Source organism: Plectropomus leopardus, chromosome 14 (genome assembly GCF_026936395.1).
Source record: "Plectropomus leopardus strain MGB_pleo_1.0 chromosome 14, ASM2693639v1, whole genome shotgun sequence".
In the NCBI taxonomy this organism is placed as follows: domain Eukaryota; kingdom Metazoa; phylum Chordata; class Actinopteri; order Perciformes; family Serranidae; genus Plectropomus; species Plectropomus leopardus.
In genome coordinates, this window is record NC_142189.1 from 7501 (window position 1) to 34578 (window position 27078).

General features: G+C 48.0%; 1 protein-coding gene and 1 long non-coding RNA gene across 2 annotated transcripts; one reads left to right on the forward strand and one right to left on the reverse strand.

The window, feature by feature from the left end:
* The first annotated feature begins 1164 nt into the window (after window positions 1-1164).
* On the forward strand, window positions 1165-2946 carry LOC148187375 (uncharacterized). Its single transcript, XM_088087554.1, has one exon. It carries the CDS (start codon window positions 1165-1167, stop codon window positions 2719-2721), a length of 1557 nt encoding a protein of 518 aa, XP_087943680.1. The 3' UTR covers window positions 2722-2946.
* A 6025-nt stretch (window positions 2947-8971) lies between these two features.
* LOC148187376 (uncharacterized) lies at window positions 8972-12482 on the reverse strand. The gene is made up of 3 exons (XR_015778774.1): window positions 12384-12482; window positions 9954-10110; window positions 8972-9380 (listed from the first exon to the last, which is right to left on the reverse strand). It is a non-coding gene; the product is annotated as an uncharacterized LOC148187376 (long non-coding RNA).
* Window positions 12483-27078: the final 14596 nt, after the last annotated feature.

Below are 27078 nucleotides of genomic sequence, written 5' to 3' on the forward strand. Positions count from 1 at the left end.
TCCCCTTATCCCTAACCCCTACCCCTAAGCCTAACCTTAATCCTAAATTAAAAGAAAGGAGACCTAAAACACAAGTTAATGATCAAAAGTACAACAGACAGAAATAAATAAATTCTTACAATTTGCTTTAAATTCATGTCTAAAAGGGCTAAAAACAAGTTAATGACTTACTGAATCATTTACAATTCTCTAAAACACAAATAAATACTTAAAATGACAAAAACCAGGAATAAATAAATTTTTAAAATTGCAACAAAACATAAATGGGGAATATTATTGGCTTACATATATAGTTAAAAGGGCTAAAAATCATTTAAAAATATTCTTTGGCAGTTTGATGGACAGGGAGGGGAGGCGGAGCTTGGGGGAGACAGCAGTGTGGGGAATGTGTCAGGACACGCCTCCACAGAGACTCACTCTGTATCAGACTTTCGAGGGGAACACAGCTCTCACTCTAAGCTCCAGCAGACAAATTTACTCTTTTTTTCTTAACTTTTTGTGTGCCTTGGCCTGAAGAAGACCCTCTCTGGGTTGAAACGTCGCCAAGAGGCACACACTATTTCGGCTTCTTTGCCACAAAAATAAATTCTTTTTTTATTTTCATTTAAAAACTAAATCTTTTTTCTTTTTTACTTTTCTTTTTTTTGAGTTTTCATTTTATTAATAAATACATTCTTTCATTTCATATTGATCTTATAAAAAATAGCACATACAAAATTTATTAATAAATAACAAAGCTCAAAGCACAGAGGACAAATCACACACACACACACACACATATACACCCACGCACACACACTCACATTAAAGGGACACTCATACACGCACGATGGCGTGGGTCCCGGATGGACGGTGGACAGAGGTCCGCTACAGCAGAGGGCGCAATCGCTCCTATCAGCGGGGTTGGGGCTGGGATGATGGGGGGGATCGGTGGAAGGCCCGTGCACCTCCCGGACCCTCTTGGGGACGGGCTCAGTTCCCCTATCCTAACCGCCAGCGCCTCGCCGAGATCCGCCCGTTATTTCGGTCCCCAATCTCGTTCGTATGCGTCAGTGGTACGCCAGGGTAATCCTCCGTTTCCGCCCAACTTTTCCGTGAGGCCTGGGAGGTTCGAACAGGTTAGGCAGCAACCGGCTGACCCTGACTTGGAAACTGGTGCGCAAAATGCACACGGTGATCAAAATGGTTCACCATGTTCAAAACGTGGCCCCAAAGCCGGGAAAACCCGAACCGCGGATGATTGCACGTATGGTTGAAGTCCTGACTGCAATGATTAAACCGGCATCCCCCACCACACGAACATTAGACCTAATCAGGGGGAATGCTAAAAATTGGGGATACAACACCTTAATGATTTTGGAAGAACATTACACGGCAGGTCTGGAGGCCGTGTTAGATGATCTTTCTGAAACTCTGGTCCCGGATTGGAGACCAGCTTTTGTGGTGGCCACGAGGTGGGCCCGTAGGAACTTGCCCCGCATAACACAGGACGTTATAGATCACGCGGAGGCAATGATAATGTCCAGGAGAGACACGCACGGAGACACGGACACAGACATGCAACAAGGGGCGGCCGCTCCACAACACGAACGTACGGACCGTGCACAGGTCCCACACACACAACAACAGACGTCAGTACCACGAATCAGACTTACGCAACAAATACACGTCCCACAACAGACTACACCTACTGAACACCAGACACCAGCGTCACACGACGGACTCACAGAACACACACGCATCCCACAACAGACAGTCGGAAGCCAAACAGAGGGCCCGACGACTGCTCAGGTTGACCGAGTTGGGCCTGCAGTGCAGTGTCCTCAGAGGGTGTCTCCCCAGGAGCGCAGACAGGAGCGCAGGGTGAGGGAACCAAATAATTGCGTGGTGACAGAGGACAGTTTTCTTCTGGACATTGAAGATTTTTCCACGGACGTACGGAGACAGACAGGTATCACTCAGGGTGCAGATACGACTCCCGACACGTGGTGGAAAATAGATACAGTCGTAGAGACTCCGACTTTGACACCCATACAGAACCCTATCATCTCCGCACGCGACACGCGGAGAGCCGAGCGGGATATTGAAGTCCAGGTCCACAGGGCGGGGGAGTCATACAGTGAGATGTCCCAAAGGGGCACGTCAGTTGCACACGCATCCACGCCAAAATTACAACTGTGTAGAGTAACGAGACACGTTAACACAGAGCGCAAAATGATCGATTGGGCCTTGAGCGTGAGGAAGAAATGGCTCATCATTGGGGACTCCAATCTGTCTAGGATTCCGGCGTATTCAATCCCGGACCTGCAGGTTGACAGTTACCCTGGGGCCAACTTCCGTCATGCTCAGGCACTTATGGCTAAGGCGTCGAGTCATGTCACGGTGGAGAAGGTGGTGCTGTCGTTTGGTCTTAACTGCAGAGGGCAGAAAGCCAGAGAGACAGCGATTAAACAGATGCAAGCTGCAGTGAGGACCGCTAAGAACAAATTCCCTTACGCGGAAATATGGCTCCCCGTCGTGAACTATTCCTCCTCTTTATCTAGAGGAGAGCAGGCCACTTTACAGATCATGAATACTCACATGGTCAAAAACATGCCTTACATCCCGCCGCTAGAGAACGCCAAGTTCCAGACGGAAAAAGATCACGTTCATTGGACTAGGGGAACAGCACGAGCCATGCTCGAACACTGGGCCACGTGTTTAAACTTGGACCCCCAGTAAGCCTGCGACAGGAGGGGGACAAGGTTTCACGAACCTTTGTGGCTCAAAATGTTATTGTTCTGGCCAAAGATTTTTTTCTATCTGAACCACAATGGCAGGTACTAAACAAAGGACTAACATTCGTTCCGACGCTAGATACGGGGAGAGATCAAAAAGCACAATTTCAGTTGGACATGCAAAACTACCACCGTAAAATCAAATTAGCTGCATATTTTAAAAATTCCATAAAACAGAACCCACCGCCTTTCACAGGTACTTCAACGTGGATGCCGCCGTCACGAACTTTACCACCGGAAATTCACCTGTTGACACAAAAAGATTTGGAAGACTTTAAAGTATATTATAGGCCCTGTAGGGAAAAACACAATCTGTCACAACAGGAGGTAAAAGCACTTGAGGAACTCGTGCACAACAAAAACATTGTTATTAAACCCGCAGATAAGGGGAGTGCGGTAGTTATTTTAAGCAGAGAACAATATGTGTTTGAAGTCAATCGGCAATTAAGCGACACAAATTACTATCGGAAACTAACGGAACCCATCTACACACATACAATTCCCGTAGTGGCGAATATTTTGAAAAATTTGAAAGATAAAAAATTTATTACTGCCAAACAAAGGCAATATTTAAAAGGAAGCACTCAGCCCGAGAACGACGGTTCTATATTTTACCGAAGGTCCACAAGGATCCGGAAAAATGGACGGTGCCTTTTGAAATTCCTCCTGGAAGACCAATTGTGTCAGATTGTGAAAGTGAAACATATCGTACGGCTGAGTACATCGACTTTTATTTGAATCCGCTGTCAACGAGGCATCCGGCGTATATTAAAGACACGTACCATTTTATTGATATTGTCAAAAGTTTACGAGTCCCCGTAAATTCTTATCTGTTTTCTATGGACGTGGATAGTCTGTACACAAACATTGATACCCCAGCAGGTTTAAAGGCGGTGAGAAAAATATTCCAAAAATACCCTGATGGTAACAGACCCGACGAAGAACTATTACAGCTCCTTGACATCAATTTGACCAAAAATGATTTCGAATTTAACGGCCAATATTATTTACAAATCAAGGGTACGGCGATGGGCAAAGTTTGCACCTGCCTACGCGAATATATTTATGGCCAATTGGGAAGAAGAAGTGTTGGCGAAATGCCAGAAAAAACCAATTCAGTATTGGCGGTATTTGGACGACATTTGGGGAATTTGGACGGGGTCGAAACAGGAGTTTCTGGAATTTGTCGACATTTTAAATTCACACGATCCTTCGATTAAAGTTAAATATGAAATTGATGAAAATTCGATTGACTTTTTGGATACGACTTTGTACAAAGGCCCAGCATTTCAAAGTATAGGAAAATTAGATATCAAAGTTCATTTCAAAAACACAGACACGCACGCTTTATTATTCAAAACAAGTTTTCATCCCAGGCATACATTTAGAGGACTGGTGAAATCACAACTGATTCGTTTTAAGCGTATTTGTACCCGACAAAGGGATTTCAGGGAAGCTGTGAGAGTTCTTTTTAAAGCGTTACGGGAGAGAGGATATTCGAGGTCTTTTTTGAGACACTGTCTGAAAACCTTTCACGCTCGGGAAATTCAGGATCAGAGGGAATTGATTCCAATAATCGCAACTTTTTCATCGGCGAATCAAAAACTTATTGGTAAATTTAAAACTAATTTTGAGAACTTTATTGCAAATCAGGATATAATTCCAAATTATAAAATTATTTCAGCCTATAGGAGAAACAAAAATTTGAAAGACATTTTGATCAGGGCCAAATTGAAATTATTGCGACGAGAAAAACCGGATAGGCTGGAAAATCAGTTTTGCAGATTGAGGTATATACGAAACAAGGTGGACAAAACAATATTTAAAATATCTCAAAATTTTAGTTTGCGATCTACAAACTGTGTGTATGTGATTTTTTGTCACAAATGTGGTAAACAGTACATCGGGGAAACCAAAAATTCGATCTCCACACGCATGGTACAGCACAGATACAACATAAAGCATAAGAAGGAAATTCATACCCCTTTAGTTAGGCATTTTCTGTCACACGGCTGGGAATCTATTAGAGTGGCTGGCCTACAGAGAAATTCCACTTGGGCAGATAGTGACAGAAAGAAAGCTGAAAGAAGATTAATTTACTCTTTGGGTACAAAAGAACCGTTTGGTTTGAACGTTAAGTACAATTAAGTTAGTTCGATGGTTTTTCTAACCCTGACCTAGTCACTGCCTACCCTGCCTCCCTCTGCTCCAGCCTGGCCCTAACTGTCTCAAGAACATTCCCTAAACACAACCTTTCCAACGGAAAAAAAAAAAAAAAAAAAATTTCTTCACCCCTGACCCTAACCTTAACCTCCCCTACCTCCTGCCCTAACCTTAACCCTAACCCCTGCTCCTAACCCTAACCCTAACCCCCTTACCTTAACCCTAACCTAACCCTAATCCCTAACCCTAACCCCTTAACCCTAACCCTAACCCTAACCCCAATCCCTAACCCTAACCCTCATCCCTAACCCTAACCCCTTCCCCTTATCCCGAACCCTAACCCCAATCCCTAACCCTAACCCTCATCCCTAACCCTAACCCTAACCCCTTCCCTTTATCCCTAACCCTAACTCCAATCCCTAACCCTAACCCTCATCCCTAACCCTAACCCTAACCCCTTCCCCTTATCCCTAACCCCTACCCCTAAGCCTAACCTTAATCCTAAATTAAAAGAAAGGAGACCTAAAACACAAGTTAATGATCAAAAGTACAACAGACAGAAATAAATAAATTCTTACAATTTGCTTTAAATTCATGTCTAAAAGGGCTAAAAACAAGTTAATGACTTACTGAATCATTTACAATTCTCTAAAACACAAATAAATACTTAAAATGACAAAAACCAGGAATAAATAAATTTTTAAAATTGCAACCAAACATAAATGGGGAATACTATTGGCTTACATATATAGTGAAAAGGGCTAAAAATCATTTAAAAATATTCTTTGGCAGTTTGATGGACAGGGAGGGGGGGCGGAGCTTGGGGGAGACAGCAGTGTGGGGAATGTGCCAGGACATGCCTCCACAGAGGCTCACTCTGCATCAGACTTTCCAAGAGAACACAGCTCTCACTCTAAGCTCCAGCAGACAAATTTACTCTTTTTTTTCTTAACTTTCTGTGTGCCTTGGCCTGAAGAAGACCCTCTCTGGGTCGAAACGTCGCCGCAGGCACACACTATTTCGGCTTCTTTGCCACAAAAATAAATTCTTTTTTTATTTTCATTTAAAAACTAAATCTTTTTTCTTTTTTACTTTTCTTTTTTTTTGGTTTTCATTTTATTAATAAATACATTCTTTCATTTCATATTGATCTTATAAAAAATAGCACATACAAAATTTATTAATAAATAACAAAGCTCAAAGCACAGAGGACAAATCACACACACACACACACACATATACACCCACGCACACACACTCACATTAAAGGGACACTCATACACGCACGATGGCGTGGGTCCCGGATGGACGGTGGACAGAGGTCCGCTACAGCAGAGGGCGCAATCGCTCCTATCAGCGGGGTTGGGGCTGGGATGATGGGGGGGATCGGTGGAAGGCCCGTGCACCTCCCGGACCCTCTGGGGGACGGGCTCAGTTCCCCTATCCTAACCCTTACCCTAACCCTAACCCTACCCTAACCCCTAACCCTAACCCTAACCCACCCTAACCCTAACCCTAACCCTAACCCCTAACCCTAACCCTAACCCCCACCCCTACCCTGACCCCTAACCCTAACCCTAACCCCTAACCTCAACCCCTGACCCCAACCCTAACCCTAACCCTAACCCTAACCCTACCCTAACCCCTGACCCTAACCCTAACCATCCCTTTAACCCCAATTATTTATTTCATAACGCTTAACCCTAACCGGGACCCTTATTCTTATTTCAAGACCCATACCCCCCATATGTCTCTACCGACAAATTTCCTAACCCTAATCATCCCCCTATCCCTATTAATTATACCAAACCCTGAACTGGATATCAAAATTATATAAAATAAATAATTAATAGATGAACAAATCAATTTACCCCCTAAAAATATACCATACATGAACAAACCAATTAATTATAACCCCTTTCTCATTAATAGATTAACTAATATATAAATAAAATAAATATAATATAATATAACCAATTAAATAAATTAATAAATATAATAAATAAATAAATAAATAAATAAATAAATAAATAAATAAATAAATAAATAAATAAATAAATCCGTTCTGCACAACTGTTGGGAATAAAGCTCCTGTTGGAGAATCTGTTTATTACAAGGAGTCACTGAGGAGTCCCAGACACGGGATGTGATGGATGGAGAGCATGGGACTGTGCCACGCCTTGGCGTGACACAGTCCCCACTTCATCCTAACCCTACCCTAACCCCTGACCCTAACCCTAACCATCCCTTTAACCCCAATTATTTATTTCATAACGCTTAACCCTAACCGGGACCCTTATTCTTATTTCAAGACCCATGGATATCAAAATTATATAAAATAAATAATTAATAGATGAACAAATCAATTTACCCCCCTAAAAATATACCATACATGAACAAACCAATTAATTATAACCCCTTTCTCATTAATAGATTAACTAATATATAAATAAAATAAATATAATATAATATAACCAATTAAATAAATTAATAAATAAATAAATAAATACGTTCTGCACAACTGTTGGGAATAAAGCTCCTGTTGGAGAATCTGTTTATTACAAGGAGTCACTGAGGAGTCCCAGACACGGGATGTGATGGATGGAGAGAGCATGGGACTGTGCCACGCCTTGGCGTGACACAGTCCACACTTCCCTCATCCTAACCCTACCCTAACCCTAACCCTAACCCAACCCTAACCCTCCCCTTAACCTTAAATTATTAATTTCATAACACCTAACCCTAACCGGGATTCTTATTGTTATTTTAAGACTCATACCTTCCTGACAAAATCTCCTAACCTTAATCATCCCCCTATCCCTATTAATAATGCTAAACCCTAAATTGGATATTAAATTATTTATAATTAATAAGAAATTAATAGATAAACAAATCAATTTACCCCCCTAAAAAAATATCAAACACGAGCAAACCAATTAATTATAACCCCCTTTCCCATTAATAAATAAACTAATAAATAAATAAAATAAATATAATATAATATAGCAAAATAAAATTAATAAATTAATAAATAAATAAATCCGTTCTTCACAACTGTTGAGAATAAAGCTCTTGTTGGAGAATTTGTCTATTGTAAGGGAGTCACTGAGAGGTCCCAGACACGGGATGTGATGGATGGAGAGAGCATCGGACTGTGCCACGCCTTCGGCGTGACACAGTCCACACTTCCCTCATCCTAACCCATTGTTGGTTTTTATTTCCACTCTGAATGACATTGCGCACCTCTACAAGCTATTCTATGTCGTTTTCAGTCATTTTCAGGAGCGTTCAAATGTTGACCTTTTTCGTCATACTATACTATTGCCTTGTTGGCCATTTTTGCGCCACGCTTATTCTTTAGGTTTTTCGCCATTGTTGGTTTTTATTTCCACTCTGAATGACATTGCGCGCCTCTACAACCTATTCTATGTCGTTTTCAGCCATTTTTAGGAGCGCTCAAATGTTGACCTTTTTCGCCATACTATACTATTGCCTTGTTGGCCATTTTTGCGCCACGCTAATTTTTTAGGTTTTTCGCCATTGTTGGTTTTATTTCCACTCGCCATTTTTAGGAGCGCTCAAATGTTGACCTTTTTCGCCATACTATACTATTGCCTTGTTGGCCATTTTTACGCCACGCTAATTTTTTAGGTTTTTCACCATTGTTGGTTTTTATTTCCACTCTGAATGACATTGCGCGCCTCTACAAGCTATTCTATGTCGTTTTCAGCCATTTTTAGGAGCGCTCAAATGTTAACCTTTTTCGCCATACTATACTGTTGCCTCGTTGGCCATTTTTGCGCCACGCTAATTTTTTAGGTTTTTCGCCATTGTTGGTTTTATTTCCACTCTGAATGACATTGCGCGCCTCTACAAGCTATTCTATGTCGTTTTCAGCCATTTTTAGGAGCGCTCAAATGTTGACCTTTTTCGCCATATTATACTATTGCCTATTGATTTTGTGATATATCATCTGATTTGTGGCCGTATGTCTTGGACACTCAGGTGAAGAGTGGAGTGGAGTGGAGCTGTCAACTGATCACCACCTGGTGTTGAGTTGGATCAGGTGTTGGGGAAGGCTGCTGGACAGACCTGGTAAACCCAAGCATGTAGTAAGAGTAAGAGAGGAGGAGGTGAGAGGAGGAGAGCAGAGAGGAGGAGATGAGAGGAGGAGAGCAGAGAGGAGGAGATGAGAGGAGGAGAGCAGAGAGAAACATCAGAGGAGAGCAGAGGATGCTGATGTTTCCTACCTGAGGATGTTGATGCAGCCGTTGCCGTTGGTGAGGAAGAACATGTCGTTGTCGTTGTTCCAGGAGATCTCGATCTGCTCCTCGGCCTTGGAGCAATGCGTCTTGGCGTCGATGAAGGTCACCACATCGTCTTTGTTCCCCACGGCGATGGTCTGACCGTCAGGACTCCAGCAGATGTTGATGTTCTCTCCTGAAACACACGAGGAGACTCGTGACTGTTACCTGAGATCATCTCCGATCAATGACTCCGAACATGAAAAGACTGACGGCGACATGTTGACTGATGGTCACATGTTCTGAATAACGATTTTTCTTTGTATTGATGAAGCAGCAGGAAGGAGCACAGCCTCCGTCAGTCAGTCTTAGAAGGCCTTGTTCAGCACGTACTGTTTAGGACGTGTCCTTCAGGACGTGTTGCGTCCTGTTTAGGACGTGTCGTTTAGGACGCGTTGCTCAGGACGCGTAGTTCAGGGCGTGTTTTCGTGAAGTGTCTGGCTCTGAGGGTGCAGCTATGCTAACTTCATAAATCTCAAAGAATATTTCAGTTTGTCTTGATGGTTTTTGTCGGAGGTCACATCTCGCTCACCTCGAATCGACTTCGTCCAATTTGTAAAGAACAAACAGACTTCACGTAGAACGTCAGATTTGAATTCTCAGTTATTTTTATGTCGTCCTGCAAATAAATCAGAATGACTCCCTGTTTTTAAAATATTCCTCTCTCGGATTAAAAAGTTGACTCCTCCTGGGTGAGCTGAGCTCGTACCTTTGGTGTTGTCGGTGGCGATGCACTTGGTGGTGCGGACGTCCCAGATGCGGATGGTCTTGTCTCCGGACGCCGTGACGAACAGATCGGGGTTGGTCGGATGCCAGCAGAGCTGATCCACGCTGTTGCTGTGACCCCGGTAGTTATTCTCCTTCACCTGACGGACACACACACACACACACACACACACACACACACACACACACACACACACACACACACACACACACACACACACACAGGCTTAGTGACATCTGGTGACATCACTGGTGACATCATCCATCAATGAGACCCATATTAACCCTTTGACTCCTCACAGAGGGGTGCTCAGGTAAACTGTGACATCAGCAGTGATCTGTAAACTGGTCAGTCCGTCAGAGGGGTTAATTTAAAACAGCTGAAAACACAAAGAACATCCAACACATTTAAAGAGGATTTAAAAAAACAACATATTAAAGAGATGTGAGCTGAAACAGTCAGATGTGACAGACAGGACAGCTGTTTCTCACAGAGCGACTATGATACGTGACGTGTGTGTGTGTGTGTGTGTGTGTGTGTGTGTGTGTGTGTGTGTGTGTGTGTTTATTCAGATTGATCTGTTCTTGTGTTGGTCTTCATTCTTGAGTGATTATTTCAAGGTGTGTGTGGTGAATATTTGGGCAGAAATCTTGAATAATCATGTTTAAAATCAACTTTAATGATTTGCAAAATTCCTCTTTTTCAGACATGAAGACGTTTGTTCACTGAATCGGTCCTCACGGCGTTCTGCTGCTGTTTTTCATGCTTTTATTTTGTTCTCTTATTTCATTTTACACTTTCCAAATAAAGATGGACCCGATTCTCCAGCAGGACAGGGACAGATCTAACATGTTCCCAAGACTCACCAGCCAGCAGGGAACGTTCCCACAACACCAACTAACATTACCTACAAGTCCCAATAATGTTTAAAGAAAACATTTTAATCTAATGTTCAACAAATGTTTTAAGGTGTAATCTTCACAGTATCTGCTGATTTTAATCAACTCAACCTTCAGCTCCAGAGATGAAGCAGGATCAAGGATCTTTGTAATTTCATGTTTTAAACTTTATTTAAAAAGTGACCAATAAATCTACCTATGGCCCAAAAAATGTTGATTATATCAAATAAATGCTGACTGAGACGTAACGTTTGAGCTGCAACACTGAATGAAAATGTAATGTGATATGTTAACAATCAAAAAGATTTAACATGTTCTGATGTTTCTGGAGAATATTAGCTTAACATTAAGAAGAACGTTCTGACAACTAAAATAAAACTTGCAGCTGAAAACATTAATGACACATTTGGTTACATTGTAACATTCTCAGAACGTTTTTAGAACCAAAAATTTCCAGCTGGGTCTCTGGGTCCGCACGCTGAAGCGGGCTGTGGACATGTCCGCGCGCTTGAGTGGGCTGTCCATGTCCGCGCGCTTGAGTGGGCTGTCCATGTCCGCGCGCTGGAGAGGGCTTTCACACAAGTCCGCGCTAGACCGGGCAATGGACAAGTCCGCGCGCTGGAGCGGACTGCCGCACATGTCCACACTGGAGTTGGAAAACATTGCAGGAGCGAGACAGTTTGTAAAACTGCTCTAGTGGAGCAGGCTGTCACACATTTTCGCGTTGGACCGGGCTGTCCATGTCCGCGCGCTGGAGCGGTAATTAAAATTAAAATTAAAATTAAACAAATCAGTGGGGTTACCACAGAACAACACAAAACAAAGAAATAATAAATCAGAATCTAACAAAAATTATAATTAAAGGGGCAGGTCGCACACTTAAGCTTAACAAAATATATCAATCAATAACTGCCCAAGCAGAACTTAAATATAACCAATCATAAACAAAAGGAAAGCTAAAGAAAAAAAAACAAAACCCAAACCCAACAATGACCGAATTACAGATAGAAAATCTTTCAATTTAACCTAATTAACAAATTAATTACATCAGTAGCCAAAATCAGGATTAATCAAAAAAGAAAAAAAATACAAATTAACCCATACAACTAATCCAAAAGTAACAGAAGGTAACCCGCACGTTTACACACACACACACTCACACACACTTGTACATACAATATTTAAAATTGTGCTTCGCCCGTGGCGTGCGGCCAAGAGGCGGTGGAGACGAGCAGCAGCGGAGACAAAAACAGCAGCGGCCCCGATCAGCTGGTTACATTAACACCTAGCCAAGAAAAATACTATTAGCATGGCTAAATGACTGAACATGATGCGGTGCGCGCTACAAGACACGCATACCTTTTCGGTCACAGCCGGCACACACACAGACACACACGAGAGGAGGGAGGGAGAGAGAGGAGTCCGGGCTGCGACCAGCGTTTACCTGTGACCACGCTAGCATTAGCCAATTTAGTAGCATCAACCATACAGCAGAGACAGAGAGGACACTTACCACGGCCAACAAATGCAGCAGCACCTACACGGGGCACGGAGCAGCGCACAGGCAACCGCCCTACAACACAACACCGATGCTGTAAGCACATAAACAGACACAAACAACCTGCAAGGTGAAGCAGCGTGCAGCCACACCTGTTGGCAGAGCGACCTCCGGCACGGAAGTGACGCGCCGGTGGTGACGGAGAGAGGCGCAAAAGGTAAAGGTGGTGGGAGGAAGGCCGCTTTTATACCAGCCCACCTCATCACGGCCACCAGCTGCGCTCATTACCAGCAGCGGCAAATGACGGCGGATAAACACCTCTATGCTGCTACAATAGCATAAATCATTCATAAAAGTCATAAATTTTACCTTCTCCTGTGTCTTTCCTGGTGTCTCACTTGTGAAGTGTATGGTTGTTGTTGTTGTTTTTTTTTGCTGCCATCTGCTGGAAGACTTTATGAAACACATCCTCTCAAATCTAAAACACAAAAAATAAAAAGATACTGCTTTAGCCATGATTTTAGAAATATTGAGGTCAAATATAAGTTCTGAGAAAATCCCTAACCCCTAATCCTAACCCATAACCCACAGAAATAAATACATAATTAAAATTGCAAAAAACATATATTAAGATTTCCACGGGGCTAAATGCTTTGTTAAAGGGTTATAAACAAATTGTTCATCATTTAAAATTCCCCAAAACAGAAATAAATAATTAAAATTACAAAGACAGAGATAAATAAATAATTAAAATTGCAAAAGAAACATAAATGGAGATTTACAGCGATTTAAATTCATGGTTAAAAGGGCTAAAAACAAGTTAAAAAACAGTGTTTGGCAGTTTAAAGGACAGAGAGGGAAAGTGAGTATAAAAGCACACGGGACTTTCCAGCAGACACACCTCTGCTCTCTTTGTCTCCATGTTTTGTGCGTTTTGACCCTTTGTGGGTCAAAACGTCACCACAGACGCACAATAATGCAGTTTTTTCCCACAAAAACACTTTCTCTTTTTATTTTTTTTTAAATCATTTTCTTTTTTATTAATTTCAAATGTGAACTTACAAACACATGAGACCAAAAACATATAAAAGGGTCTGGATTGCTTTGTCTCCACAAAATCAGTCAATTTCTATAACAAGTTCATCTGTTCATCCTCTCGGTTTGTCGTTGATATGTAAACAATGTCCATTTCTCCCATTTCTCTTGACATTTTTCCTCTTGAGTTCTTATTCTGTAGGTTAATTGTTCCATGTTATATATTTCAGCCACAATTTCCAGCCATTCCTCTTGTGTTGGTGGTTCAGCTTTAAACCATTTCCTCATAATGGCCTTTTTACACGCTGCCAACAGGATTTTTAACAAGTATTTATCTTCCCTTAATATAGTATCAGCTGTGAAACAACCAAAATACAACACTGTACACGATTTAGATACATCATAGCCCAGAATCTTGACAATAGTCATGTGAACATCTCCCCAAAATTGCGAAATTCCAGTACAGAGCCAAAATATATGTGAGTGATTTGCATTCACTACTCCACACTGTCTCCAACATGGTTGTGATATATACTGATATTTACTCCTAACGTTGGGTGTAATAAAAAATCTAATTACATTCTGCCAACAATGTTCTCTCCAAGCACGTGAGGATGTAGCAGATTGTTGTGTTTTCCAAATATTCAACCAATCATCTTCTGAAATATTTATTCCTAATTCTTTCTCCCATTTGTGCTTTATATATATTGTATTCCCTCTTTTCTCCATTAAATGTTGGTATATAGTAGATATTATTCTGTATTTCTTTGAATGGTAGACTCCAATTATTGTTCTAACTATTCCATTTTTATCTAAATTCACGCTATGTTTTATTCTTCTGTCAAAATAATCCCTTAATTGCAAATATCTGAAATGATCCTGATTGTTTAATCTGTAATCTTGTTTCAGATCCTGAAAACTTAAAACCTTTCCATCTTTCATAATTGTACATAATGCTGTTATACCATTAGGAATCCGTTGTTTAAACCTCTCGTCAAGAGTAGTTGGGGTAAAATGTTTATCATAGGCTATCCGTCTAAGTAGACTGAGTTCCTGTTCTCGGCTGTATTTTCTTACCAACTTAAACCACAGTTCTAAAGTAAATCCAGTTACGGCATTTAGTTGTTCAAGCAGGTCCATTGCTGTCTCTCTGTCTGCAATGAAACTTTGAATTTCACGCCCTTGTACATATCGTTCTAGGCCTTTCCATTTTGCTTCATAATCCCTAGCACACCAGCAGATTAATGGTCTAATCTGTGCTGCATGGAAATATTCATAAGGTTTGGTAGAGCCATACCTCCTTTATGCTTTCCTATCTGTAATGTTTCAAATTTGACTCTCGGTCTTTTACCATTCCAAATAAACCTTGAAATGATTTTATCCCAAGTTCTGAATTGTTTATCGGGTATATCAACTGGTAGTGACTGGAATAAGTAAAGGAGCCGTGGGAGTAGATTCATTTTTATAATTTCTACTCGTGAGCTGAGATCCAGTGGAAGTACGGTCCACCTCTCAATATCATTTCTAATGTCCTGATCTACTTTTGTATAATTTGCTTTATACAGTTTATCAATTCCACTTGTTAAGGTGACCCCAAAGTAGTCTATCTTTTTGGAGCTCCAATTTAAATGATATATTGAAACGGGTGTGTGTAGAACCCAGATGCAGTACACCAAAGCTCAGGGATTGTTGGTAATGACTTTTATTAATACCAACACTCACGAAAAGCAACTCACAGTTATTCAGTTCGTTCTTCGGGCCGTGAGCCCAAACACAGTCTCTGGGAATCCTACGAGGAGAAGACACGAAGCTTGAATCTACCGTGGCTGGAGAGCTGGAAACCCCGTAGCTCGACGAGCCGACAACACGTGTGTGAGCGTCGTCGGGGATTGCGCTGAATCGTGGTCGGGGACAGGCAGTGGATCCGAAGCCAGGAAAACAGTCCGAGAGAACAACGGTACCGTCGAGGAGCAGGCAGGAGGATCGTCGTGGTCGAGCGGGGAGGTCTTTGCCAGTGAAGCCGTCAGATTTCCGGAACGCCGAAACGAAGCACGTGGTCGGGGACAGAAGGCAGGTAGGTACACGGGGAGTCAGGCACGGAGAGCTGGTCGGGAACAGGCTGGGTCGGCAACGGTAAATCTGGCAGGGAAACGCTGGAGAGTCGTGCATAATGCAGAGGAACAATCTGGCAGTGAATGAATGTGTGGGAGTGTCTTAAATACCGGCCTGATTGGCGATGAGCTGCAGCTGTGAGAGAGGAGGCTGCAGCAGTGGGCGTGGCTTGTCTGGAGAGCAGGTCAGGAGAAGGTGAGTGGAAAAATACTGGCGGTGAGGAGGAGGGGGAGGAAGCAGGAACCATGACAGAACCCCCCCCCAAGGGACGGCCCACGACGTCCCAAAACGGGCGGGCAGAGGGGGCCCGGAGGAGGGCTAGAATTCCTCAGAAACTTCCGACCCAACGTCGACACCGTCGGCATCGTCGTCACCGTCGTCATCGTCGTCATCGTCGTCATCGGAAGACGAAGCGTCCCCCAGGCGGAAGGCGGAACCCCCCGGCGAAGATCCCACCCCCGACGGTCCAGGAACCGGAGAAGGAGGATGAGCGGAGGCGGAGGACCCCCGTCCAGGGACGGCGCGGGAGGGCTGATCCGGATGGAGACGATGGAAGTCCTCAACGAAGTCCAGGATCTGCCGGGCCGGGACCCAGGACCGCTCCTCCGGACCGTAACTCTCCCAATCCACGAGGTACTGGAGACCCCTGCCGCGGCGCCTGGAATGCAGGAGACGACGCACCGTGTAAGCAGGAGCGCCCTCGATGAGACGAGGAGGCGGGGGAGGTTGAGAGGCCGGCTGCAGGGGACACTCCCGAACCGGCTTGACCCTGGAGACGTGGAACGTGGAGTGGACCCTCATGGAGCGGGGCAGTTTCAGCCGAACTGCCACAGGGTTGATGACCTTCTCTATGGGGAACGGACCGATGAACTTTGGAGCCAGCTTCCGGGACTCCACCCTCAGCGGGAGGTCCTTTGTTGACAACCAGACCTTTTGGCCCACCTGGTAGGAGGGAGCCCGGGAGCGGCGACGGTTGGCCGTGGAGGTGTACCGACCAACCGCCCGTAGAAGAGTCGCTCTGGCCCGGCACCAGGTCTGACGGCAGCGCCAAATGTAGGCCTCCACCGAAGGGTAGGCCGTCTCCTTCTCCTGAGCAGGAAACAGCGGAGGCTGGAAACCATATGCGCACTGGAACGGGGATAATCCAGTGGCGGAACAGATGAGGGTGTTATGAGCAAACTCCACCCATAATAGCTGAGATGACCAGGACGCTGGCTGGTTGGCGGCCATACATCGCAGCGCCGTCTCCATCTCCTGATTCAGGCGTTCGGTCTGGCCGTTGGACTGGGGGTGATATCCCGAGGACAGGCTGGTTGACGCCCCCAGGAGCCGGCAGAACTCTCTCCAGAACGCAGAAGTGAACTGAGGGCCGCGATCGGAGACCACATCAGAAGGGATGCCATGAAGCCGGACCACATGCTCCAAGAGTAACCCCGCAGTCTCTTTGGCGGAGGGAAGCTTGGGTAGAGGCACGAAATGTGCCATCTTACTGAACCGGTCTACCACTGTCAGGACTGTTGTGTTGCCACCCGACAGTGGTAGACCTGTAACGAAGTCCAGTGAGATGTGGGACCAGGGGCGATGAGGCACTGGGAGTGGGTGCAGGAGGCCGGCAGGAGCTTGGCGTGGCGTTTTACTTTGGTTACATACCAGACAGGCATTAACAAAGTCTTTAGTGTCCTCGCCCAGGGTGGGCCACCAAAACCGTCGCTGTAGGACCTCCCTGGTGCGAGTGATCCCCGGGTGACAGGTGAGGCGCGAGGCGTGGACCCACTGGAGAACCTCCGACCTGTACTCATCGGGAACGAACAGGCGGTTCTGTGGGCAGGAGCTGGGACCTGGCTGCTCCTCCAATGCTGACAGGATGCGGTCTTCAATGTCCCAGGTGAGGGCAGCCAGGAGACGGGGAGCAGGGAGAATGTTGTCAGGACGGGATGTGGCCTCCTCCTCCTCCAGGAACTGGCGGGACAGAGCGTCGGGCTTGACATTGCGGGAACCGGGTCGATAGGAGAGGGTGAAGGAGAAGCGGGTAAAGAACAGAGCCCAACGGGCCTGGCGAGAGTTCAGTCTTTTGGCGGAGCGGATGTACTCGAGGTTTTTGTGATCCGTCCAGACCAGGAAGGGAATCTTGGTGCCCTCCAGCCAATGGCGCCACTCCTCCAATGCCAACTTTACCGCCAGTAACTCCCGATTGCCAATGTCGTAGTTCCTCTCCGCTGGTGACAGCCGCCGAGAGAAGAAGGCACATGGGTGCAACTTCTCATCCACAGCCGAACGTTGGGAAAGGACAGCTCCTACCCCCACATCCGAGGCGTCGACCTCCACCACGAACTGCCTGTCTGGGTCAGGAATGAGGAGTATGGGGGCAGAGCAGAAGCGTTCCTTGAGGTGTCGGAAGGCATCGGCGGCGGCAGGAGACCAGCGGAACTGAACCTTGGATGAGGTGAGAGCCGTGAGGGGGGCTGCCACCGTGCTGTATCCACGAATAAACCGTCTGTAAAAGTTGGCAAACCCCAGGAAACGTTGCAACTGTTTGCGTGTGTCCGGAACGGGCCAGGAGGTCACCGCCGAGACCTTGTCAGGGTCCATTTCCATGCGGTTGTGACCCACGATGTACCCCAGGAAAGAAACAGAGGACGTGGAAGTGACACTTCTCCGCCTTTTACTGAACAGAGAGTTTTTGAGGAGAAGCTGCAGGACCGACTGGACGTGATGAATGTGTTCCTGTCTGGACCGAGAGAAAATCAGGATGTCGTCCAAATACACGAACACAAACTTATTCAGGTAGTCTCTGAGGACGTCGTTGACGAGGGCCTGGAAAACGGCCGGGGCATTAGTGAGACCGAACGGCATCACTAGATACTCATAATGTCCAGTAGGGGTGTTGAAGGCCGTTTTCCACTCATCCCCCTCTCTGATGCGGACCAGGTGGTAGGCGTTACGAAGGTCCAGCTTAGTGAAGACGGTGGCCCCTTGTAACAGCTCAAACGCAGAGGCGATGAGGGGGAGAGGGTAACGGTTCTTCACGGTAATGTCATTCAGCCCCCTATAGTCAATGCAAGGTCGTAAGGAACCATCTTTCTTTCCCACGAAGAAAAATCCGGCTCCGGCAGGAGATGAGGAGGGGCGGATTATGCCGCTAGCCAAAGAGTCATTTATGTAGGTCTCCATGGCCTCCCTCTCAGGTGCAGAGAGGGAGTAGAGGCGACCCTTAGGAGGTGCTGACCCGGGAAGGAGATCAATGGCACAGTCATAGGGCCGGTGAGGAGGCAGAGAAGTGGCCCTTGACTTATTGAACACCTCCCTGAAGTCGTTGTATTCGGGCGGCACCCCGGAGAGATCTGGAACGGACCCGGTCCTGGAGACGGGTCTAGCTGCGTCTGGCTGTTGGAGGCAGATCTGTTGGCATGCTGACCCCCACGCCAGGATTGACCCAGTGGACCAGTCTATGTGCGGATTGTGACGACGGAGCCAGGGGTATCCGAGGATCAGGGGTAAGCTGGGAGACTTCAGGACGTGGAACTGGATGGTCTCGTGATGTTTCCCCGACAGGAGCATGGAAATGGGGGTGGTCTGATGAGTGACGGTACCCAGGAGGTGACCATCCAGTGCGTTGGCTGGTAACGGGCGTGGAAGAAGAACCAGCTCAATATCCAACTGCAACGCGAGGTCCTCATCGATCAGGTTTACATCGGCCCCAGAGTCAATGAACGTGGAGAGGGTGTGAGAACCCTCTTTCAGCAGGAACTGGACGTGGAATAGGGGACGAAGACTAGGAGCAGAGTTCTGTGAACGGCTCAGCAGGATGCCCCCTTCTACCGCTGAGCCTGCCCTTTTACCGGACAGCCGGAGATGAAATGGCCGGCCTGACCACAGTAAAGGCAGAGATTAGCCCGACGTCGCCTCTCTCGCTCCTCTGGAGATAACCTGGTGCGACCCACCTGCATGGGCTCCGTACCACCAGGAGCTGAGTCTGGAGAACTGCTGGCGGTTGCAGAAGGACCATGACGATGAACAGGAACCCATGAGCTCTCCCTCTAGTCGCTGCTCCCTCCTCCTTGCCTGAATTCGCCTGTCCAGCCTGGTTGTCAGTTCGATGAGGCCATCCAGGGAGTGGGGAAGATCAAACGAGATCAGCTCATCCTTTATGTAAGGAGCTAACCCGTTGAGGAATGCGTCACATTGGGCCGCCGAATTCCAGTCACTCTGCCGGGCTCGGGTCCGGAAGTCAATAGCAAAGTCAGCCACGGTCCGATCGCCCTGTCGCTGGTTCAGGAGACCTCCAGTGGCATCGGGACCCAGGGAAACAGTCCCGAAAACCTTTCGTAGCTCCTCAGCGAAAGCGTGGAATGACGAACAGGCTGGAGTGCCCCTCTCCCACTCGGCCGTTCCCCACAGGCGTGCTCGGCCCGTGAGGTGGTTAATAGCAAACGCCACTCTGGCTCCCTCTGTGGCGAATGTGTGTGGCTGCAGAGCAAACAAGATGGAACAGTTCGTCAGGAACGGGTTGCACCCCTCTGGATCTCCGGCATACCGTTCTGGCGCGCCCACCCGGGGTTCTGGAGCGGAGCTGGGCGATGGAGTGGAACTGGGAGCCGGTTGAGCGGAACTTGCTGCTGGGGCGGCGTGCTGTGTCAGCGTGGTTGCCATCTGTTGGACCTGATTAGCCAACAGGGTGAGAGCTCTTTCCAAGGCAGAGGCAGACTGACGAGCCTCAGCCGCGTTGGAGGAGAGCTGAGCCTCGTGCTGCTGCAACATTCCCTCGACGCGTGCGAGACGATTCTGGAGAGTGCTGGCGTCTGCTGGGTCCATTTCTGGCCAGATTGTACTGAAACGGGTGTGTGTAGAACCCAGATGCAGTACACCAAAGCTCAGGGATTGTTGGTAATGACTTTTATTAATACCAACACTCACGAAAAGCAACTCACAGTTATTCAGTTCGTTCTTCGGGCCGTGAGCCCAAACACAGTCTCTGGGAATCCCACGAGGAGAAGACACGAAGCTTGAATCTACCGTGGCTGGAGAGCTGGAAACCCCGTAGCTCGACGAGCCGACAACACGTGTGTGAGCGTCGTCGGGGATTGCGCTGAATCGTGGTCGGGGACAGGCAGTGGATCCGAAGCCAGGAAAACAGTCCGAGAGAACAACGGTACCGTCGAGGAGCAGGCAGGAGGATCGTCGTGGTCGAGCGGGGAGGTCTTTGCCAGTGAAGCCGTCAGATTTCCGGAACGCCGAAACGAAGCACGTGGTCGGGGACAGAAGGCAGGTAGGTACACGGGGAGTCAGGCACGGAGAGCTGGTCGGGAACAGGCTGGGTCGGCAACGGTAAATCTGGCAGGGAAACGCTGGAGAGTCGTGCATAATGCAGAGGAACAATCTGGCAGTGAATGAATGTGTGGGAGTGTCTTAAATACCGGCCTGATTGGCGATGAGCTGCAGCTGTGAGAGAGGAGGCTGCAGCAGTGGGCGTGGCTTGTCTGGAGAGCAGGTCAGGAGAAGGTGAGTGGAAAAATACTGGCGGTGAGGAGGAGGGGGAGGAAGCAGGAACCATGACATATATTTGTTGTATATTTTTTGATGGGTGATAGTTAATTATTAGAACCTGTGTTTTAGTTAAATTCAATTTATACCCTGAATAGAAACCAAACATCTGTAGTTGGTTGGTTAAAATAGGAAGACACTTATCTGGGTCCTCTAAGTAACAAATAACACCGTCGGCAAAAAGTCCAATGATGTGTTCTTCCTCCCTGACCAGATTGGACAACCTTTATTAAGCCCAAGCCTGAAGAAGATATTTTAATTTCGAAACGTCGCAACGGGCTTAATCACTTAACAAACATGGATGATTGGACGGAAGTGCGATATGGCAGAGCACGTAACAGGCCACGCCAACGCATCACCTTCCCATATTATGACTCCGCGGAGAGACGACATTCCTGCACCTATGCGGACGCAGTCAAATCATCTCCCTGGACCAAAGTCAGGCCTAGGAGGGAGGACAACAGATCCAGACGTGGTGAAGCCCCCTATCCTAGACGCCATGACTATGACAACAATACACAACACAGATCAAACTCACGAAACGGACAACTGTTTGAGCGAAATTCACACAAACCGTGGTTACGCCAAGCAGAAGAGGGGAACTATGCACAATGCTTTCCTAGAGACCCTCCCAAAAAGAAATCAAACACACCTAAACAGGTCAACAACACTACTGAGGATCCCCAAGTAGGGTCACAAATCCGCAAAATGTACAATCTCATTAGACAGGTACACCATCTGAATAATGTCTCCACCCTGGAAGACACAGAAGATCGAAAGCGACCTGCGACCTTTAAAAGACTGACTGATTATCTGAGAGACATAATCAAGCCAGTCACCATGACTGACAAAACTAAAGAAATGCTGGACGGCAACGCTCGTAACTGGGTGTACAACACGCAAATTATCCTACAGGAACACTACTCTGAGGGTATACAACAAACCCTGACGGAACTACAGACCATGCTAAGCCCAAATTGGCACGTGGCATTTCAAATAGCTGCTCGATGGTCCAAAAAGAAGTTCCAACGTAGACTGACGAATGACACGGAGGCTCGTCTTATCTCCATAACCGGACAAGACAAACACCAACTCATGACTACTGACAGAAACAAATTCAGGCAAGACACACACACACACACACACACACACACACACACATACACACACACACACAGACACACAAACTTCACCTAGAATAACACAGAGGAAACTGGGGGTTCCCGCACTGGACAATCCAATGTTTCCAGCGGAAGCCTTTCCACCGCTGGTCACAGTGGACACGGGAACTTGGCTGATACCAGACTGTACCTGGTCCCCTTGGCCATCCCCAACAGGCGAGAGCCCCAAAGAGCAACGCAAGCCTAGAATGGCCAATCCCTGTATTGTGGAAGAGGAGGACCTAGCCATGGGACCCGAACCAATGCTCACACAAGCATCTACGCGGCTCCCGGCCCTAGAGAGGGTCAAACCTGTGGGCCCAAACATCACAGACCGGCTGGTACTGGTCCATGAACCCATTCTACAACACCTTCTCCCCCCTGATGATGACCCTCCCAGTGACGAGGAAGCTCTCTCACCAGACGAGGAAGAATCATCAACACAGGGGGAAGAGGAATTTTTTGAATCTTCATCCATTGCGGATGAAATAATAAAAACAGACTCAGAGGACACAGCTCCTCCTCACGAATCCAATAAGGAAGGAGAAACAAACGCAAACACCAACATGGTGGATGTAACATCAAACGTAGAACAGGGCGGCCCCACGAGGGTGATAACACCCCGTTTTCGCCCCCAAAGACACTCACTTTCACACCAAAAAATGGTTCAGTGGAAACTCAGGGTCCATAAGAAATGGGTCATCCTGGGAGATTCCAACCTTGCCAGAATCCCAGGTTTTGACAGCCCAGACCTTCAAATAGACAGCTACCCGGGTGCCAATTTCAGACACATCGAAGCGATCCTAAACAACTCACACCCACGAACACGACAGAAAAAGTCACCCTGTTGGTAGGTTTAAATAACAGAGAGAGCAAAAACCCAGGGAAATGTCAATCAAACAACTACAAAAGGCCCTGAGAATGGCCAAGGATGCGTTTCCACATGCCGAAATTTGGATTCCTATCATCAACTATTCCAAAAACCTACCCAAAAAAGAACAGGATAACCTGGACATCATCAACGCACACATTAGAGCACACATGCCATTCTTACCGCCACTGTCACGATTCCTGCTCCTCTCCCCCTTTTCAGTACTTTTCCATTCACTCTTCCTCTGCTCACTCTACCTGCTGACCACGCCCACTCTGCCTGCTCTACTCACTCACCTCCAGCTGCATCTCATCAGTAATCAACCCAGTATATAAGCCTGCCACACACACACTCTCATTGCCAGATTGTTCTCACGCATTATGCAAGACTCTCCAGCATTCTCCTGCCAGATCTCCGAAAGCCAACCCTGCCTGTCCCCGACCTGCTCTCCTCGCCCTTATCCCCGGTAAACCTACCTGCCTTCTGTCCTCGACCACGAGCTCCGTTTTGGCGTCCCTGATCTGCTTCGCTGGTAAAGACATCTCCGCCTGGCCCCGACGATCCTCCTGGTCCATCCCCATCGGTACCGCTGCATCATCGGACTGCTCACTCGGCTTCGGAACCTCCGCCTGTCCCCGACCACGCTTCCGCCTTCTCCTCGACGGTAACTCCACACGTGCTGTCGAGCTGTTGTGCTACGGGGTTTCCTCCACATCCACGCCGAGTGACGTCAGCTTCGGTTCGTTGCTTCGATCTCCCTCCAGAGACTGTGTTGTGGGTTCCGACCCGAAGAACGAACTGTGTGCTGAATTACCTCATCTTGCTTCGTGTCTGAATTGTGTTGGTCTAAATAAAAGTCATTACCAACTAATCCTGGTTACGGTTGTACTGCATCTGGGTCCTTACCACACCCGTTACAGTACAATCTGGCCAAACATGGACCCAGCAGACAACACCGCTCTCCAGTCCCGTCTTGCCCGCGTTGAGGGAATGCTGCAACAGCACGAAGCACAGCTCACCTCGAACGCAACCGAAGCTCGCCAATCGGCTTCGGCGTTGGAGCGTGCGCTAACGCAGTTAGCCACCCAAGTGCAGCAGATGGCTTCCTCGCTGACTCAGCATGCTCCACCAACACCAGCCCCAGCTTTACCTGTTTTGCCACAGACACTCAGCCCGGCATCTGAACCTCGGGTGGGGGCTCCTGAACGATACGCCGGGGATCCAGAGGGTTGTAACCCGTTCCTGACGAACTGTTCGATCCTGTTTGCCCTGCAGCCACACACCTTCGCCACGGAGGGAGCCAGAGTCGCCTTCACCATTAATCACCTCACCGGCAGAGCTCGCTTGTGGGGAACGGCGGAATGGGAGAGAGGCACGCCAGCTTGTTCCTCCTTCCAGTCCTTCGCGGAGGAACTACGAAAGGTTTTCGGACCAGTACCAGCAGGACCTGACACCACTGGGGGTCTTCTGAGCCAGAGACAGGGGAACCGAACGGTCGCTGATTTCGCCATCGACTTCAGAACCCAGGCCCGACTGAGTGAGTGGAACATGGCGGCTCAATGCGACGCCTTCCTTAACGGGCTAGCTCCGTACATTAAGGACGAGCTGGTTTCGTTCGACCTCCCCAACTCATTGGATGGCTTGATTGAACTGACCACGAGGCTAGACAGGCGGATTCAAGCCAGAAGGAGAGAGCAACGGTTGGAGGGGGCTGAACATCGTTTCTCCGTTCATCAGCATGGGCCACCTGCTAACCCCGGTCTCCATTCTGAACTCACCTCAGGAGCCGAGCCCATGCAGGTGGGCCGCACCGGTTTGTCACCAGAGGAACGGGAGAGACGACGTCGTGGGAACCTCTGTCTCTACTGTGGCCAGGCCGGCCATTTTGTTTCACGGTGTCCAGCAAAAGGGAGGGCTCAGCGGTAGATGGGGGCATCCTGCTGAGCCGATCATTGAACTCTGCCCCCTATCAACGGCCCCTGTTCCATGTTCAGCTTCTGTTGGCGGAGGGGTCCCACACTCTCGCCACCTTCATAGACTCTGGAGCAGATGTTAACCTCATTGATGAGGAACTCGCTCGGCAGCTGGAGATCGAGCTGGACCCTCTGCCCCGTCCTGTTCCGGCCAACGCACTAGACGGCCACCTCCTGGGAAGGGTCACCCACCAGACCACGCCCATCTCCATGCTCCTGCTAGGCACACACCTTGAGACCATCCGTTTCCATGTGCTGAGGTCTCCTAATCTTCCCCTGATCCTTGGGTACCCCTGGCTGCGTCGGCATAACCCCCACATCGACTGGTCTACGGGGTCCATTTTGGGGTGGAGTCCTTCGTGCCATCAGATCTGCCTTCAACAGACGGTCACGCCAGTGCCAGCTCCCAGTTCCAGTTCCTGCTCCACGCCAGATCTCTCTATGGTACCCCCAGAGTATCATGACTTCCGAGAGGTCTTCAACAAGATGAGGGCCACGTCACTGCCTCCACATCGTCCCTACGACTGCGCCATTGACCTCCTTCCTGGCTCTGTCCCCCCCAAGGGACGTCTGTATTCCCTGTCGGCACCGGAAAGAGAGGCCATGGACACTTACATTAAGGAGGCCTTGGCATCTGGCATCATCCGCCCCTCCTCCTCTCCCGCTGGCGCAGGGTTCTTCTTCGTAGGCAAGAAAGATGGCTCCCTGCGACCCTGTATTGATTACCGGGGTCTCAACGACATCACCGTTAAGAACCGTTACCCTCTTCCTCTCATCGCCTCAGCGTTCGAGCTCCTACAAGGGTCCACCATCTACACCAAGCTGGATCTACGAAACGCCTACCACCTGGTACGGATCCGTGAGGGGGACGAGTGGAAGACGGCCTTCAACACACCAACTGGACATTATGAATACCTGGTGATGCCGTTTGGGTTAACCAATGCCCCGGCCGTTTTCCAGGCTCTGATCAATGACGTGCTCAGAGATCTGCTCAACAAATTCGTGTTCGTGTACTTGGACGACATCCTGATCTTCTCCCGCACGAAGCAAGAGCACGTTCACCACGTCCAGACCGTCCTGCAACGCCTGCTGAGCAACTCCCTCTTCGTGAAGGCCGAGAAGTGTGAGTTTCACGCCACATCAGTTTCCTTCCTGGGCTACATCATAAGCCATAACCATATGGAGATGGACCCGGCTAAGGTCTCTGCGGTCACCTCTTGGCCTGTTCCTGATTCCCGCAAGCAGCTGCAGCGTTTCCTGGGTTTCGCCAACTTCTACAGGCGGTTCATCCGGGGCTACAGTGCTGTGGCGGCTCCTCTTACGGCCCTCACCTCCTGCAACATCCCCTTCCGTTGGTCTCCGGCCGCGGAGGGAGCGTTCCGTACACTCAAGGAACGCTTCAGCTCGGCTCCCATCCTCCTGATCCCGGACCCTGACCGACAATTCGTGGTGGAGGTGGACGCTTCCGATGTGGGTGTGGGGGCCGTTCTCTCTCAACGATCTGCCAAGGACCAGAAGCTCCATCCCTGTGCTTTCTTCTCTCGTCGTTTGTCCCCTGCTGAGAAGAACTACGATATTGGTAACCGTGAGCTGCTGGCAGTTAAGTTGGCCTTGGAGGAGTGGAGACACTGGCTGGAGGGAACCAAGGTCCCCTTCCTCGTCTGGACTGATCACAAAAACCTCGAGTACATCCGCTCTGCTAAAAGACTGAACTCCCGTCAAGCCCGGTGGGCTCTGTTCTTCGCCAGATTCACCTTCACCCTGTCATACCGACCTGGTTCCCGTAACATCAAGCCTGACGCCCTGTCCCGTCAGTTTCTGGTTGGAGAGGGGGACTCCTCCAACTCGGACAGTATTATTCCTGCTTCCTGTCTCCTGGCCGCCCTCACCTGGGCCATCGAGGAGCGGGTCAAAGCGGCGGTGGAGGACCAGCCGGGGCCCAGTTCCTGTCCGCCAGGTCGGCTCTTCGTCCCACAAGACCTGAGGTCCGAGGTTCTGCAGTGGGCACACAGTTCGCG

Bases quoted from the DNA above. Each gene is read 5' to 3' on its own strand.
- LOC148187375 (XM_088087554.1), top strand. From the start codon at position 1,165: ATGCACACGGTGATCAAAATGGTTCACCATGTTCAAAACGTGGCCCCA.